Here is a 14375-nt window from a genome sequence, read left to right as displayed (position 1 = left end):
AGAACAGCCTGCCTCCCCACTGGTGTCGGTCTGGTCCCTCATGGCACATGCATTCCTGATGGCCAATCTCCAGGTGTGGTGACCTCTGTTTCAGAAGCCTCTGGTCACCTGTCCTACCTCAGGGGACAGTTTCCACCAGTCACTGGGCCCTGGAACTGCATGCCCAACACCCTCCTCCCGCTCCTTAACTGCGTCCCCCCTGAGGGGGCTCATTTCCGGTTTCTGGGAGGCTGCCTTGCTTCTCACAGGTTGTACAAAGGACAGAAATGCCACTAAAAAGGTAGGTCTGAAGACAGGACAGGTAAGGGCCTGCTACCGCGCCCCCCCCCCCCCCCCTTCAGGCCTGTAGATCCTGGGGTCCAGGTTCACCCTGAGGTCAGACGTGAGTGCACCTGTCACGTTCGTGTTTCTAGAAGTTGGCACAGATCCTGGCTTAGCTGTCAGACTATTCCTGGGAACGGTGCACGTGGCTGCTGCTTCTAAAACGCCGTTTTTCATCAGACTCAGTCTTGGCTCAGGGTCTGTCACCGAGGCCTCTGGTGGCAACTGCCCAGCAAAGCCACATTCCTGGGTGTCAGCCAGTGTGGGCTGCCTTTGTCAGGCTTCTTTAAAACATTCACAATTAGCACTTTGAAAACCAGTAAAATAAAGTTTTATTTTGTAGTTATTTCCAAAGTTGACAGACATGGATCAGAAATCCCATTTAGTTGCACTGCAGAAAATGTTCATAACCACTTCATAGAAATTACACCATTTTTGTAAATATTTGGGATGGACACATCATTGTTCAAATATTTTAATCCATAAGCATGAAAGTTTAACAGCCAGAGGCAAACAGAATGAGCTGTCAGCTAGCTATTTTACTTAAACAGGACCCTTCTGGCTATCCCCACCTGGCCCCTCCTGTGAAACCAGCAAGTGGCATCCCCTCTCACCTGCCCAGGTGCTCCTGTGTCCAGAGGCCTAATAACACAGGTGTGTTCACACCCAACAGCATCAGGGATGCAAGACTGTGGAGTGAGACATTGGTTCTCAACCCAAGAACCAGATGGAAAAATCTTTATTTGACAAAGTGACGAAAGGGTTTAAGAATGTGAAGAATGTACAAAGCGAAATAAGTTATGGATGGGAATGCTGGGCTCTCCAAGTCCCTGGTGCCGGTGGGCTTTGCTGAGTGCCTCAAGGGGTCGTGTGGCTGCCGCAGGTGCTGTGGTCCCCACGGTGACACCTGTGAGGAGGCCTTCGCCCCACAGGCTCCTGGGGTAAGACTAGGGCAGGAAACCTCGCCAAAGGACCAGCACGTTCCCCTTTCCATCCTGGGCCAGAATGACGCGGCGGTTGAGACACCTCACCCTGCCTCCGCCTGGTCCTAGAGAAACGAGGTGACCCAGCGCAGCCTGTGGAGTGGACGGAGGCACGGTCTCGCCCGTGTTCTTGGCGGCTCCCATGCCAGAGCCGGGCACAGGTGAGGAGAGCGGGGCTCAGGAGCGGGAGATCTTGTCTGGAGGCATGAACCCTGTGTCCCCGAGGGCCCTGAGTGCCACACAGCCGTCAGGCCGGACCACCAGGTGGGTGATGCTGCCATTGTTGAGGGAGAGGCGGAGCCAGCCTTCTGGAGGGAACTGCAGTGCCCTGGGGAGAGGAGGGGGGAGAATGTGCTGCAAGGATCGCCGAGCTCTAGCCACTCCTGCAGACCAGGCTGGGCTGAGTGACAGCATTTATGGGATTGCATCACGCATGTCATGACCTGCACATGAGTCAGAAACACACTGGTTTCCTCTAAGTGCACACGACTTGTTTCCATTGAGGGGCGGGCAGGGACAGCCCCCAGCCACGGAGCCTTTCCCTGCTCTCCATTAGGCATGGTTAGTATTTACTAAAAAGCCCAGTCTTATTGGGGCACCAGGCATCCTCTGTGCCCAGAGCTTGGGGACGAGTAGCATGGCCCCGGCTTACCCTGTCCCGGCAGCCACCATGAGCTCTGTCAACTTAAAAGAATAGCCTTCCTGCTCCGTAAAGTCTCCGTGTGGCCTTCGCTGTCCTCAGCGTCTGCCCTCAGTCACCACGGAGACGCGTTGGCCCTTTCTGGCCCTTTAGTTCACAGGTCACCCCTACCCCAAGCCCCAAGCACTCCTGGTGCCGTTGCAGCATGGGGGTCACCCAGCAGTGACTGCTTAGGCAACCTGTCCCAGGATGTGAATAACGCTCTGTCCACACAGCACAGCACAGCAGCCCCCAGGCAGCTTGCCCTCAAGTGCCCAGAGCAGCACAGCCCCGGGAACAACGTGCACTGAGCACAGGTGCCGGGGATGGGCCCCCAGAGCACTGGAGTGAAGGGCGTGGAGCCCAGGCGCCCCTCATCCCCAGAGCATGAGTCTGGCTGGGAGCCCGAGTGAGCTGAACCCCTGGGCTTCACTGGGGCCGCCCGTCGCCCAGGCCACAGGCCCAGGGTCAGGCAGGGCGAGGGGAGGCCCTGGGCAGCTGGCTGAAGTGCGTCCTGTCCTGCCGCTGCTGGACTTGTCCTGAGGGCAGCCCCTCAGCGATGGGAGTGCCTGACACTTTCTAATGGATTTGGGGGGAAGGGGAGGGGAGGGTTCCTCAGTTATTTTCAATACACAACACCCAGCTGGCTGCCCCACCTCCAGGCACTGACACCGGCTGCTGCTCAGGGGCCACGTCACCAGGGTCCTGGGACTTTCTGTGCAGCCAGGAAGGACGGGCACCGAAGCCGGGGAAGGAGTTCCCTGACTGGCGCCACAGCAGCGGAGCAGCAAGGTGACTAAGGAGGTGGGTGCGACTCAGCACAAAATAAAGGCCCCAGAGCCCACCTGATACAAGCAAAGGGAGGCAAAGACTGGCTCCTGCAGAACTATGGTACGAGGACAGACCGCGGCACACACCAGCCGTGCCGCAGGGGACTCGGTCGGTGTGAACCCGAGGCGAGGAAACAGGATGTGGGCACATCGCCACCGAGGGGAGACACGACTGTGCAGGGGCAGGTGCAGCACATACGGAATGGTGCCTTCACTCAGGGCCACGCTCACACCACCCGGGACAGGACCTAGGCTATTGCTGCCCAAACACACGATCACGAGAAACTCCAGACACGCAGCCTCCAGGACAGTGGGAAGGCCCGAGGCAGGACAGCGGAGGGCGCCTCACCTGCACACGATGTAGCGGATGACGTTGGCGTGGCATATGAAGATCTCGTAACTGTCCTCCTGCTGCTTGACATCTGCCCGGTGGATGTAGTTCCGGAAGGCGGCCTCGATCCTGGCTCCGTCTTCATAATACTGCTGGGGGCAGAGAGAGGCACCTAAGCCTGGAGGCTGCCAGCCCGAGTGGAGGGAGGAGGGAGAGCCAGGGGGCAGCAAGGGAAGGGAGACCACCGTCCTCGGGCGTTTTACCACAGCTTCCGGCTTCCAGTGAGACACGGGCGGGTCAGGCTCGATGGGGGCGCCTTCCCTCAGCAGGTCAGTGCTGACCGTGGAGACACCTGGAGAGCAGCAGCGATCAGCGGAGACCCCGGGTGTCCCTTCAAGCTGCCGAGGGACCGGGACGGCCACACTCACCTGGCAGGTGTTTGCTGATGATGTCGGTGGTTTCTACTGCGCGGGTCATGGAGGAATGGACGATTTTGTTAAACTTCAACCCCAAGCTTGCAAGTCGGAGACCAGTGAGCTCAGCCTGTTCACGACCTTGAAGGTGAAACATTAGAATTACATGCGGCTGGAGTCCCTCCTGTGTACCCCACCAACGCTTCTGTCCTTACCAAGTAACAATGAGTCGATCTAGTGACCTTCAGTCCCAGGCAGAAAAAAACCATTAAACAATGAGGAAGGTAGAGGGTTGCTAACATCTGGGTGGGCCCTGCCTACTGTCTCCGAGTCCCTCACACCAATCTCTCTCAACTTTGTCCAAAGACTGAGGCTCGAAGGCTGTGACCCCACTGGCTATGTGAGCCCCACAGACGCGAACATGGGTGTCGCTGCCTGCGGCAACACCCACTGCACGGGCAACCTCATTTTCTTGTGTTGCACAGACCTTGCTCTTTTTACAAATTGAAGGTAAGACCCTCCACCAGCAAAAAAATTGCAACCAGCTTTACTGCCATGGCCTGGAACCACACCCACAATATCTTTGCAATATTTGAAGTTGAGGATGTTTTCAAAGCTGGCCTTGTGTCAGAGGCTGAGAATTGCTGACAACGACAATGCTCGAATCTGGGCCAACAGGCTCAGGGAGGCCGCTCAGCCCCCCACATACCCAGGGGTGTCAGGGTGCGGTCCTTTTCTCGGGGGGCGTCCGTGTGGTACTGGGAGTGCCTGATGAGGAAGATGTGCCGCGTGGCCTTGGCTTTGTAGTTGTCGATCCTGGACGCCAAGTCCTCGTCTCCAGAGCCTGAGTGCCTCTTCCGAAGGTTGACCAGGGAGAGCGGTTCTCGCCTATCGTTGAAACAGGAGACAGCATGTCCTTGTGACCCGCCTCGCCTGCCACCCTGGAGAACTTCTGACAAGATGGTCTCGCTGTCCGGGGAGAGCACAAGAGCCAATGCCCTCGTCCACCCCAGAGCCGGGTGCCAGGCCTACTGTGGGCGACCAGGCGGGGAGCAAAACAGACACGCAAAGCCCTTCTGCAGCTTGTTCTGCAGGGACAGGCTGGTAACAGCAGGTGACCAGTGACGGAGAAAGGAAGCAGGTGATGGGAGGGAGCGGCTTTGGGAGGGCGGCCACAGCCCGCTGAAGGGGAGGCCGAGTCTGGAGCTGTGCTGCCCAACAGTAGCCACTAGCCCTGTGGCTACTTCACTCAAAACAAAGAAAATGAAATAAAGCTGAAACTCCGCTTCCCCAGTCACGCTAAGCACAGTTTAAATGCCCAGCAGCACATGGGACGATGAGGACAGGTTCCCACGATCATGGCCCAGATGGACGGCATTCCGAATGCTGGGACCTGGTGGAAGGGGCTGGGACACAGCAAAGCCACTGAGAAGTGACAGGTGATGGCAGGTGAGTCCGGTGGCTCGACAGAAACTGAACATCAGTGACACTGGCAAGGCCAGGACAAGAACACTTGGCTGGAGTGAGTTCTGGGGCCCCAGTGGTGATTCTGGGGCTCTGCCTGGGCGAGGGAACCCTCGGTGCCCGTAGCAACCAAGCTGTCATGGCAGGTGGGTGGGAGCCGGGGCTGAGCCAAAGACACCTGGGAGCTGCAGGCAGACAGGGAGTGCCAGGGGGCAGCAAGGGAAGGAAGAGGCTGCAGATGTTGAACTTTCCAGCAAGGACGCCCCCCGCCCATGAATCTAGGCTTCAACCTCTGAGTGAACCTGCTTCCTTACAAAGGCCCGAGACGGTCGGTCGGGAGCCTACACTGATGTCTAAAAAAGAGAAGAGAAATCAGGTGCGGAGCACACAGGAACTGTCATCTGGGCCAACTTCCTGAAAATCTAAAACTATTCACAAATCAGTTTACCTTTTAAACGTTTGAGGCTACAACAAAGAATCCCTACCGAGTTGCTGATAGGACCAGGCTAAGAGCCTCGCCCAGCAAAGTGCCATCGGGACCTGGGAATGTCTGTCCCCAGAAAGACAACACCGCGACGTGGGCAGTTTCAACCCTGCGAGCAGGCAGCGTGGAAGCAGGAAGAGCAGCGGGGATTTCAAGCAGTAACTCACTTTATTCAATCCGACGCGTCACAAGGCCTACCGACAACTAAGTACTTACGCATCTGCGCTGCTCTGGTTTTAAAATTTAAATTAACATTAAATGAGACTAAGAATTGTTTCCAGGTCACAGGAGTCACCTTTCAAGTGCTGATAAGGGCACGTGTCTGGGGCCAGGGACCGACCCAAGGTCCCGGGAGGCGCCTGCGAGTCCTGCCCCGGCGCGTCCTCCCTCCTCGGCATCCACACCCTCCTCCCGGCGGTCAGGAGGGTCCGACAGCCACCGCCGACCCGGAGCCGGAGCCGGAGCCGCAGGAGGGAAACCGCGGCGACAGCCCGCCGCGAGGTCCTCTGCCCCGAACTGAAGGCGACCCTTTGGGTCAAAATGACCACTGTCCCCGCTTCCCGCGCTCGCCCCTCGTCACAGCCAGAGACCCGCACGGTGCACGCCGCTCTCTGTCGAACCGGCTTACCAGGCCGAGCGGAGCGGCCAGGGGCCGGGACCCACCCGCTGCACCCCCGGCTCCCTTCCTGCACCCGCGGCCACCACCCTGCACCCCCGGCCACCCCCCTGCACCCCCGGCCCCCCTCCTACACTCGCGGCCACGCCCCTGCACCCCGGCTCCCTTCCTGCACCCCCGGCCACCCCCCTGCACCCCCAGCCACCACTCTACACCCCCGGCCACCCCCCTGCACCCGAGGCCCCGCACCTGTCCCAGTTGGGGTTCCAGACGCCGGGCCCGGGATGCGCGGCTCCCGCCCACGCCGGCGGCTCGACCACGCGCGGCTCCGCGTCCCCGCTCCCGCGGGGCTTCCCCACCGCCACGGCCGAGAAGAGCACGGCGGCCGAGCCGCCCGCCAGGCCACAGGCCGCCAGCTGCAGCGCCTGCCGGAACGCCATGCCTGCCCGTCCCGCCGCTCCGCGCACGCGCTTATGGGCGCGGACCGCGCGCGGCGAGGCTCACGCTTCCGCCGACGTCAGCTCCCGGCGAGCGGGCCGACGCCGCGAGCCGGAAGTCCCGCCTCCCCGGGCGCACTGGCCGCGGGGGCAGCCGGGAACGCAGCCAAGAGGTGAGTGGCTGTGCTGTGGTTCCCCCCAGTTTCTGCGGGAAGTCAGGGTGCAGGTCGCTGCCGCCTTCGAGAGCGAGCGTTCCCGCGGCCGGGACAGCGCGGGGCTCCGGGACTGCAGGTGCGGAGAGGAGGCGGGGGAGGCGGCCCCGGAGATGAGAACTTGGGCGCTTGTTTTGTCTTCACTGTAAAGCAGGCACCCAGGGGGCTGCTGTCCTAACCACGTGCAAGCTCAGCCCAGGGCGTCAGGCGCGTTCGCGCTGTGCAGCGACACCCCCGTCCCCTCTGTACACCCTCCTGGCGCCCACTGTCCCCGTCACTCGCTCGCTCCGCGTTTCCCGCGCGCGCCCTGGCTCCCGCCATCCGTTTCTATGCGGTTGACGCGAGGGACCGCGTATAATGGAATCGTCTAGTCCTTGTTCTTTGGTGACCAGCTTCCCTCACCCAGCATCATGTCCTCAAGATTCATCCGTGATGTAGCAGGAGCTGAATTCCCTTCCTTTTTAAGACCGAACACGGTCCCGCTGTATGGAGAGCCCACATCTTGCTTTCCATTCACCAGTCCGCGGACACGGGTTGTTCCCACCTCCTGGCCCTTGTAATGCTGCTGTGGGCATGGGTGGGCCGATCTCTCCTCCAGTCCCTGCTCTCAGTTCTCTGGGGTCGCACGCCCATAGGGAAGTTCCTGGGTCATCTTTGCAGGTGTTCAGGTTGGGAAGTGACATGATCTGAGTTACATTTTAAAAAATCACTCCGGCCCAGCTGGCGTGGCTCAGTGGTTGAGCATCAACCTACGAACCAGGAGGTCACGATTCGATTCCTGGCCAGGGCACATGCCCAGGTTGGGGGCTCCATTCCCAGCCAGTCAATGATTCTCTCTCATCATTGATGTTTCTCTCTCCCCATCTCTTCTTTTCTGAAGTATACACACACACACACACACACACGTTGTTTTTTTAAGTAAGAAGCCCCCAAAGCCACAGCAGTCATTAGGAGAAATTTAAATTACCCTTGAAAAAGGTACATTATAGTTTATTGTGATCCTAATGCAGTCTAAGGTGACAAGTGAAATCATTCTTAGTATTTTTGCGAGGTTGCTGTTTCTCCATCATTTTAGGGCGCGTTGATCACATGGTCTGGAGTCAGATTCGTTCTGCCCCGGCCGTTTCTGCTCTCACCCGGGGCAGGTGGCACTCCCCCGTGCTGGTGTAGCCTCTCCGGATCCTCCTCACTTCCCCAGGGAGGCCAGGTAGGCGTACCAGAATAGAGCCACCAGGTTAGCAAAAAGCACCCGGAACTGCCAGAGAGAACACAGGCCCCAGTGAGCGCAAGGCCCTGACAACACCCACCAGGCACCAGTCCCCTCGGGCTGAGTTCCTTCACTGGCGGGTCCGGCCGGCACTGTTGCACTTACAGGCCTTTACTTTGTACGGAGCACTGGGCGAGACCCCCAGCAGAGAGCAATGGGGAAGACAGCTCCTGCCTCACTAGTGACACAGGCCAGCAGGGAAAACACTCAGTAACTGTCCCTCACCCTCCTTCACGAACATCAGCTTCAGGTCCTGGCTCAGCCTCTTACCCCAGGACTGGCCATCACACGGTGCCTTCATCCAGTCCTGACACCCTCCTGACCGGCTCTTCACTCTAGGCTGTCACTGCCCACTGCCCTGCTCAGTGATCTCACAGGCAAACCCCACCTGAACTCTAGTCAGTGAGTCTATCCGGCAGGTAAGCTCCATGGACGAAAGTCTGGTCCATCTCGTTAACCACTGTATCCCAAGTCTGGAGCAGTGGGGCAGATAGTAGGTGCTACGCAAACATTTGTTGAATAAACCACTGCCCCTTAAGCATCGCCTGCACCCACCTGAAATGGAACTCCAGCCACACCGCATTCTGTCCCTACTACTTTCAAAGATTCCGTTTTCCAGCCTGCCCTCTGACAGCCACAGAGCCATGTCCTCAGCCATCCTGTCTTCTTTGTGGAGTGCATGGTGTCCTTACCTACCTGTTCCCTGGGTTCACTCTTGGGAAAAACCTCGACCCTCCCTGCCTCTCACCTCTCCGAGCCCCGGGCCCGTGCACATGCAGGTCTTCAGCCTGTGGCCCCGTCGTCTGCGCGCTCACGTTCTCAAGTTTACCCCTTTACCCCTCCTCAGTCTGCCCTACCCACCCCGGCCCTCCCAGAGGAAAGAAGGTGTGGACAGAGGTCCCCAGTAACAGTCACCCCGAGAAAACAAAGATTGTTGCAAGGGGGGAAAAGGCTGATGGGAAAGGGCCCCTGGGGGAGGCCGGCGCCCTGGGGCCCTGGCGGTGAGCAGCCTCACCTGTGTGGGGACGTAGTTGACGTTAATGAACTGCACTGGGGTCCAGACGCGCCAGTTCATCTGCAGCGCCGGCCAGAACGCGCTCCTCACCTTGGCAGCGCCAGCGGCGGCATCTCCACCCTGGAAAGGAAACACGGGGTGAGTGAGCCCCACTGCCTCAGGCTGAGATTGGGGCACTGGGGTCTGGGGACCCCCAAACCCTAATGCAGTGGGGGTATTTTCGCTGTAGACTTTGTTCCGTGTACACATGGGCAGCACATACGGGTGGGTAATGAGCGGTGCAGCTGTAAGCAGCTCACCATCCACTTGGGAAACCACCAGAGCAGTGAGCGCTGCTCAAACGGTGGGGACCCGTGTCCTCGCCCTCGCACTGAGCTGACCGGGGGGCGGGGGGGGGGGGGGGGTTGAGGCGAGGCCAGAATGACGTGAAATGGAGGCACAGTTGGGGCAAGGCCAGTGCTCAGTAAGTGCAGCTGGTGCTGTGGTCCTGCATTGCTGCCGGGAGGGCCAACGAGGATGGCCTTCCAGACGACATTTCTAGGAGTTAACCAACCAGGAACGCACACAAAAGGGACAGCCTGCGGTGGAACCTGCGACAGGGTGTCTGGTGAAACACGCTGGCGGCAGCGGCTGGAGTGTGTGATTGTGTGAGCTCGTGGTCCGCTGTGCTCCTGCATATTCCCTTTATGTGTCGGGACTTTATGCACTTTGATAACACTTTACTTTTTAATGAAAATATACTCCCTTGCCGAAACCGGTTTGGCTCAGTGGATAGAGCGTCGGCCTGCGGACTGAAAGGTCCCAGGTTCGATTCCGGTCAAGGGCATGTACCTGGGTTGCGGGCACATCCCCAGTGGGAGGTGTGCAGGAGGCAGCTGATCGATGTTTCTCTCTCATCGATGTTTCTAACTCTCTATCTCTCTCCCTTCCTCTCTGTAAAAAATCAATAAAATATATTTTTAAAAAAAAAGAAAGAAAATATACTCCCTTTGTATTTGGAAGGAAATAAAAAGAGCAACAGCCGTTGTACCCTCGCCTCTAAAGTGGGCACCCTTTGCTTCCTCCTGGCTCACATGTCCTAAGGACTTCCCAAACATTTCTTTTCAAACTATCAGGGAATTACTAGCAATCACAGCTAAGTCTCAGCATCTTTCCTACTTATCCCCAGGGTCACTGTACGCAACAAAGGTAATTCTCCTTCGTAACAAAAACTGGAGATGTTTCAAAATAAAACCTCAGTGAGGAGCCTTTACCTGCTGTGATTGGTTGGAACAAATGTCAAGGCAGACCATGGCACATTCTGGGCACAGCAGACTGGCAGAGCGCGGGTGGAGGGGTTGAAGGGCGCCCGTTAGAGTGGACCTGACCTGGCGCGGTGGGCTCAAGTCGGCCTCCTCGGGGCACCCAGGCTCTCGGGTACTGACTTAGCTCAGGCTTCTGCAACATCACTGAGGCCTGAAACTCCTGGACCCCGGGCCTCCTCCGCAGTCTGCATGACTCCTTTTCAGAATCATGTCTGATGACGTATAAAACGTACAGGACTACTGCGGGAACAGCCACACTGAATACAGCTACCCAAGTATTCGGGAACGTTCTCTGACGGGCTAGAGGACGTGCTTTATTAACACCTTCAGGGACCAGACCTGACCGCAGGCGCAAGGAGTGGGGCGCACAACCCAGGCTCGGGGACATCCGACTGTGGTTTCCGCTCACACCCACAGGCACTGCCAACACGGCTGTGCTTTGCTTCCGACGTGATCAAGGCAACTGTGAACCTTCAATGTGAGTGTCGGAGAAGTTCGCAGACCCCGAGTTCCACCCCGATGCCAGGCTAAGAACCCTTGCCCACTGGGGAGCGGCAGCAGAGACCGACCTCCAGGAAGCTCATGACGAGGAAGAACAGCAGCAGGAAGGCGGGCGCGAAGAGCAGGCGGTCCAGGAGCAGCCTCTTGAGCCCGGCCCAGGGCACCTCGGGAGGGATCCAGTGCTCCATGAAGAGGTAGAAGAAGTGGCTCAGGGGCCCGGTGAAGAAGAACCTGAGGCCACAGGGGGAGGGGGAGGGGGAGCTGGACCACCTTCTCAGGGCGAGGCTCACCCCCAAACGCCAGGTCCCAAACCCGGCCTCTCCGCACGGACCACACAGACCCATGGTCCTGGAAAGTGCACTTTGTTTGAATCTGCTTCCAGCGTTCCTGTTTGCTTCCCACAGGCCAGACTTGTTCCTGCCTTGGGTTCCTGCCACCTTCACGTGGCCGGCTCCTTCTCAACACTTGGCTTGGAGAGTTCTTTCCTGGTGGCTCTAGAGCCCCCTGCTGTCCTTGCCACCCTCTCTTCCAGGCCCATGTGGCTTTCTTCATAGCATTTATCACCACATGCCCGGACCCCATTTGTTTAGTTGTATAGTGCCCTCTCTCTGCCCCAGTAAGTAAAACCGTCACAGGGCAGGACCGTGTCTGTCTGTTCACTGCTGTGTCTGCAGTGCCCCGGCAGGGCCTGAGTCAGAGGTGCTCAGCAATAAATAAATGCACCCCCAACCCCACCCCTGGAGTTTTTCCATCAAATCCTTCAGGTAATCAGCCAGGGTGAACCCTGGGGCTGTGCACCTGTTGCCTGCGTTGCTGCTGCTCTTTCCAGGGTGTGCAGAGAACTGGGCCCCGCCACAGCATCTGGGACAACAGACCAGCTGCTCCGTAAAATTCAGTAATAGAAAGAGGGGCAGGAACTCGGGGACCTTCCAACTTCTGACACTGAAAGCCTTTAAGCAAGTGGTTCTCAGTTGTCCGTTCTCACCCTGAGGACCCGTGGCCTGGAGCAGGGGTTCTCAGTGGGAGAACCGAAGCCTTGAGGATGGAAAACGTTGGTGAGGCCTCCAGGTGGTTCTGGTGCACGCTCCCCTCCCTGGGGTGGGGAGTTACAGCTTAAGTACATACGGAAAAAACGTGGTGAGTAAAGTTAACTACTTACAAAAATGGTATTTGTGAATTTAGAATTGGAAAAAAAATCACTTGCTGCAAAAGGCTCCAAAGTAATCTGTCTGTACAAACACTCCTTTTGGCCAGAGGACCCAGGGTGGGTTTAACTGGTAAAACTCCTGAATCTCTGAGCTTCTGCACTTCAGAAACTGGACGTTTTTCAGGTCACCTGAATGCTTCTCTGGATGCTTATGCCATGAAAATAACTAACTGGCCGTACCTGAGTCTGACTGCCGCTTTCGTGGGTCTTTGAGTCTTGAGGTTGGCCTCTAGGTTCCGGGGAGTTACCCGCTCTTAGCGTTCTCAGCTCAGTGGAGAGGCCACTCCCACCCATGAAATTAAAAGTAACCATATCAAACTAGAAAATAAGTTAACCTTATCCCCCGTTCTGATTTTCCCCCATGATTACTTCAATGCTTTTTAAAATTATTTTTCCAAATTAGATCATTCCAGAAACTGGACACCTTCGCTTTGTTGCGCTTGGCTCCGCGGTGGAACTCACCCATAAATGGCATATCTGAGGGGCCCACCGACATCTAGCTTTTGAGAGCAGTTTTCTTTTTTCCGCTTCTTAATCATCTGGGCCAGGAAGTTCCCAAGGGCTGACAAAATGCCACTGTGGACAGACAGGGAGTGAGAAAACAGGAGGACCAGCAGGAGGGCTGCTGTGAGGCCAGGCTGGGGATGGGTGGGGACCAGTTCTCATCAAAGCAGCTGCCATGCAAGGTGCCCGTGTCGAGGGGCGGAGGCAGCAGCAAGATCTCCACTTGGCACGTGTGCCAGTGTCGGTGTCCTGCTGGTGACACCATAACTGCAAAGGTGACCGCGTGTGGGAGGTAGGTGCCGGGAGGGATCCTTATGAGGGAAAGTCCCTGTACTTGGACTCCGTTGGTGGATAAAGCCTGTACATGTGGTAAAACTGTGGAACTAAACACACTTGGCAGGTACAAGAAAGGCTGGGGGAGTCCGAGTCTGACCTGGGGACTGCCCACGCCAGTGTTCTGGTTGTGAGAGTGTGTTAGTTCTGCGGATGTTACCGACGGGGGTACTGGGCAAGTGCACCGGGATCTCTGTATGGTTCCTCGTAACTGCATGTGAGTCTACGGTTATCACAACAAAAATGTCCGTGAAAAAAGAGGCCCCGTGGCTCCAAAGCTCGGTCTGGCGCTGACGTTTGAGAAGCTCTCTGAGCCGAAATACACGAAGGTCTCACGGTGGGCGGTGCGACCGGGATCTGACCCCTGGCTGCTCCTCGCTATCCTCGCCCTGCTCACCGGCAGGTGTTCAGCCACACAGACGTCCCGCTCCCGAGCTTGCTCCTCCCTCGGGACCTTTGCTCTGCTGTGCCCGCGGCCAAAGCGCATTTGCTTCCCTTCTGCCCCGCACCCCGCACCCCTTCATTCCGGCCTCTGTTCAAATGTCCCCTTGGATAAGTTCCCCGTTTTGTGTATTTATCTACTTTTTGTCTAGTTCTTCGCTAAAATGCAACCTCCATGAGGGCCAGGGCCCTACCCACCTGTCTAATGCCCGCACACGGGAAGCACGCTGTGCACATTTAGGAAAGGCTGGGCCAATAAAAGGGAACAGGCTTGTAAAATTAGTTAAATGAGGGCAGTGGCCGGGGAGTCGTCCCATAAAAAGTTTAAGGGCCGAACTGCCAGTTAAAGCACGGAGCTCTGCCAGGACCAACCTGACCACCTCGCCCTCTAACTGACAGGTGGGGGCCCCTCCGCCCCGGGGGCGGTCTGCGGGACCCCAGACGTGGTGCTTCCTCTACCGGCTCCGGGTGCCCAGCGTCAGTGCCTACGAGTCCCTGTTGCGAGCCGACTGCACCGAACCGCAGGTGCCGAACTTCCCGTGGGTTCCCGGCCTTTGGGAGCTCGTACACTCGGGGTTTCTCCTTCCTCACTCAGCCCCCGGGAGGCGCCTAGTCAGGGGGTCTCCGCCGCCCCCCGCCCGGCTCCGGCCGCCGCGCGCCGACCTGGTGGCCGCCTTGGTGAGCACCGGGTAGAGCTGCAGGACGCGCAGGTACTGGGCGAGCGCCCGCCGCGGCAGCGCCCCGAGCCCGGCCTCAGCCCGCAGTCTGGACGCCACGGGCGCCATCCCTCCGCGCGCCGCGCCCGCCCTGGGTCTGCTTGGCGCTGGACGCGGGGACGGACAGACACTCCCCGCCCAGCCGGGGCCGCAGCGCCGCCCCGCCCAGAGCCCGCCTTGCGCCGCGCGCGCCTCCGCGCACTTTTCCTCGGGTCCCTAACCGGCCGCCTCCCTCCGGGCGCCGGCGGCGATTGGATGTCGACGCGCCTGCGCACTCTGCACCCGAGTCCTGGGGGAGCCGCTTCCCCGCGGGCACG

At 58.3% G+C, this 14375-nt stretch overlaps 2 protein-coding genes across 3 annotated transcripts; both read right to left on the bottom strand.

The window, feature by feature from the left end:
• Window positions 1-635: 635 nt before the first annotated feature.
• PGAM5 (PGAM family member 5, mitochondrial serine/threonine protein phosphatase) lies at window positions 636-6584 on the bottom strand. 2 transcript variants are annotated; one of them, XM_081113653.1, is made up of 6 exons: window positions 6371-6584; window positions 4267-4445; window positions 3573-3698; window positions 3408-3496; window positions 3163-3296; window positions 636-1632 (listed from the first exon to the last, which is right to left on the bottom strand). In XM_081113653.1, exons 1-6 carry the CDS (start codon window positions 6559-6561, stop codon window positions 1482-1484), a joined length of 870 nt encoding a protein of 289 aa, XP_080969779.1. In that variant the 5' UTR covers window positions 6562-6584; the 3' UTR covers window positions 636-1481. The 2 variants fall into 2 exon arrangements, with proteins under 2 accessions (XP_080969779.1, XP_080969780.1); XM_081113654.1 differs by having other exon boundaries at window positions 3163-3293; window positions 6371-6568.
• Window positions 6585-7713: 1129 nt separating this feature from the next.
• Window positions 7714-14245, bottom strand: PXMP2 (peroxisomal membrane protein 2). Its single transcript, XM_081113958.1, has 5 exons — window positions 14006-14245; window positions 12527-12640; window positions 10926-11088; window positions 9053-9172; window positions 7714-8025 (listed from the first exon to the last, which is right to left on the bottom strand). Exons 1-5 carry the CDS (start codon window positions 14125-14127, stop codon window positions 7957-7959), a joined length of 588 nt encoding a protein of 195 aa, XP_080970084.1. The 5' UTR covers window positions 14128-14245; the 3' UTR covers window positions 7714-7956.
• Window positions 14246-14375: the final 130 nt, after the last annotated feature.

This window comes from Myotis nattereri (assembly GCF_964212035.1).
Source record: "Myotis nattereri genome assembly, chromosome: 19".
Lineage (NCBI taxonomy): Eukaryota > Metazoa > Chordata > Mammalia > Chiroptera > Vespertilionidae > Myotis > Myotis nattereri.
The sequence above is the reverse complement of the archived record's forward strand: the minus strand, read 5'-3'. Positions and strand labels throughout refer to the sequence as shown.

Excerpts from the sequence above, each read along its gene's own strand:
- PGAM5 (XM_081113653.1), bottom strand. The coding sequence starts at position 6,561 with ATGGCGTTCCGGCAGGCGCTGCAGCTGGCGGCCTGTGGCCTGGCGGGC. Across the intron at positions 3,699-4,266 it reads CCGCACCCTGACACCCCTGG|GTCGTGAACAGGCTGAGCTC; the intron begins GTATGTGGGGGG and ends TTCACCTTCAAG. Across the intron at positions 3,297-3,407 it reads ACTGGAAGCCGGAAGCTGTG|CAGTATTATGAAGACGGAGC; the intron begins GTAAAACGCCCG and ends CTCTGCCCCCAG.
- PXMP2 (XM_081113958.1), bottom strand. The coding sequence starts at position 14,127 with ATGGCGCCCGTGGCGTCCAGACTGCGGGCTGAGGCCGGGCTCGGGGCG. Across the intron at positions 12,641-14,005 it reads CTCACCAAGGCGGCCACCAG|TGGCATTTTGTCAGCCCTTG; the intron begins GTCGGCGCGCGG and ends GTCTGTCCACAG. Across the intron at positions 9,173-10,925 it reads TCGTCATGAGCTTCCTGGAG|GGTGGAGATGCCGCCGCTGG; the intron begins GTCGGTCTCTGC and ends TTTCCTTTCCAG.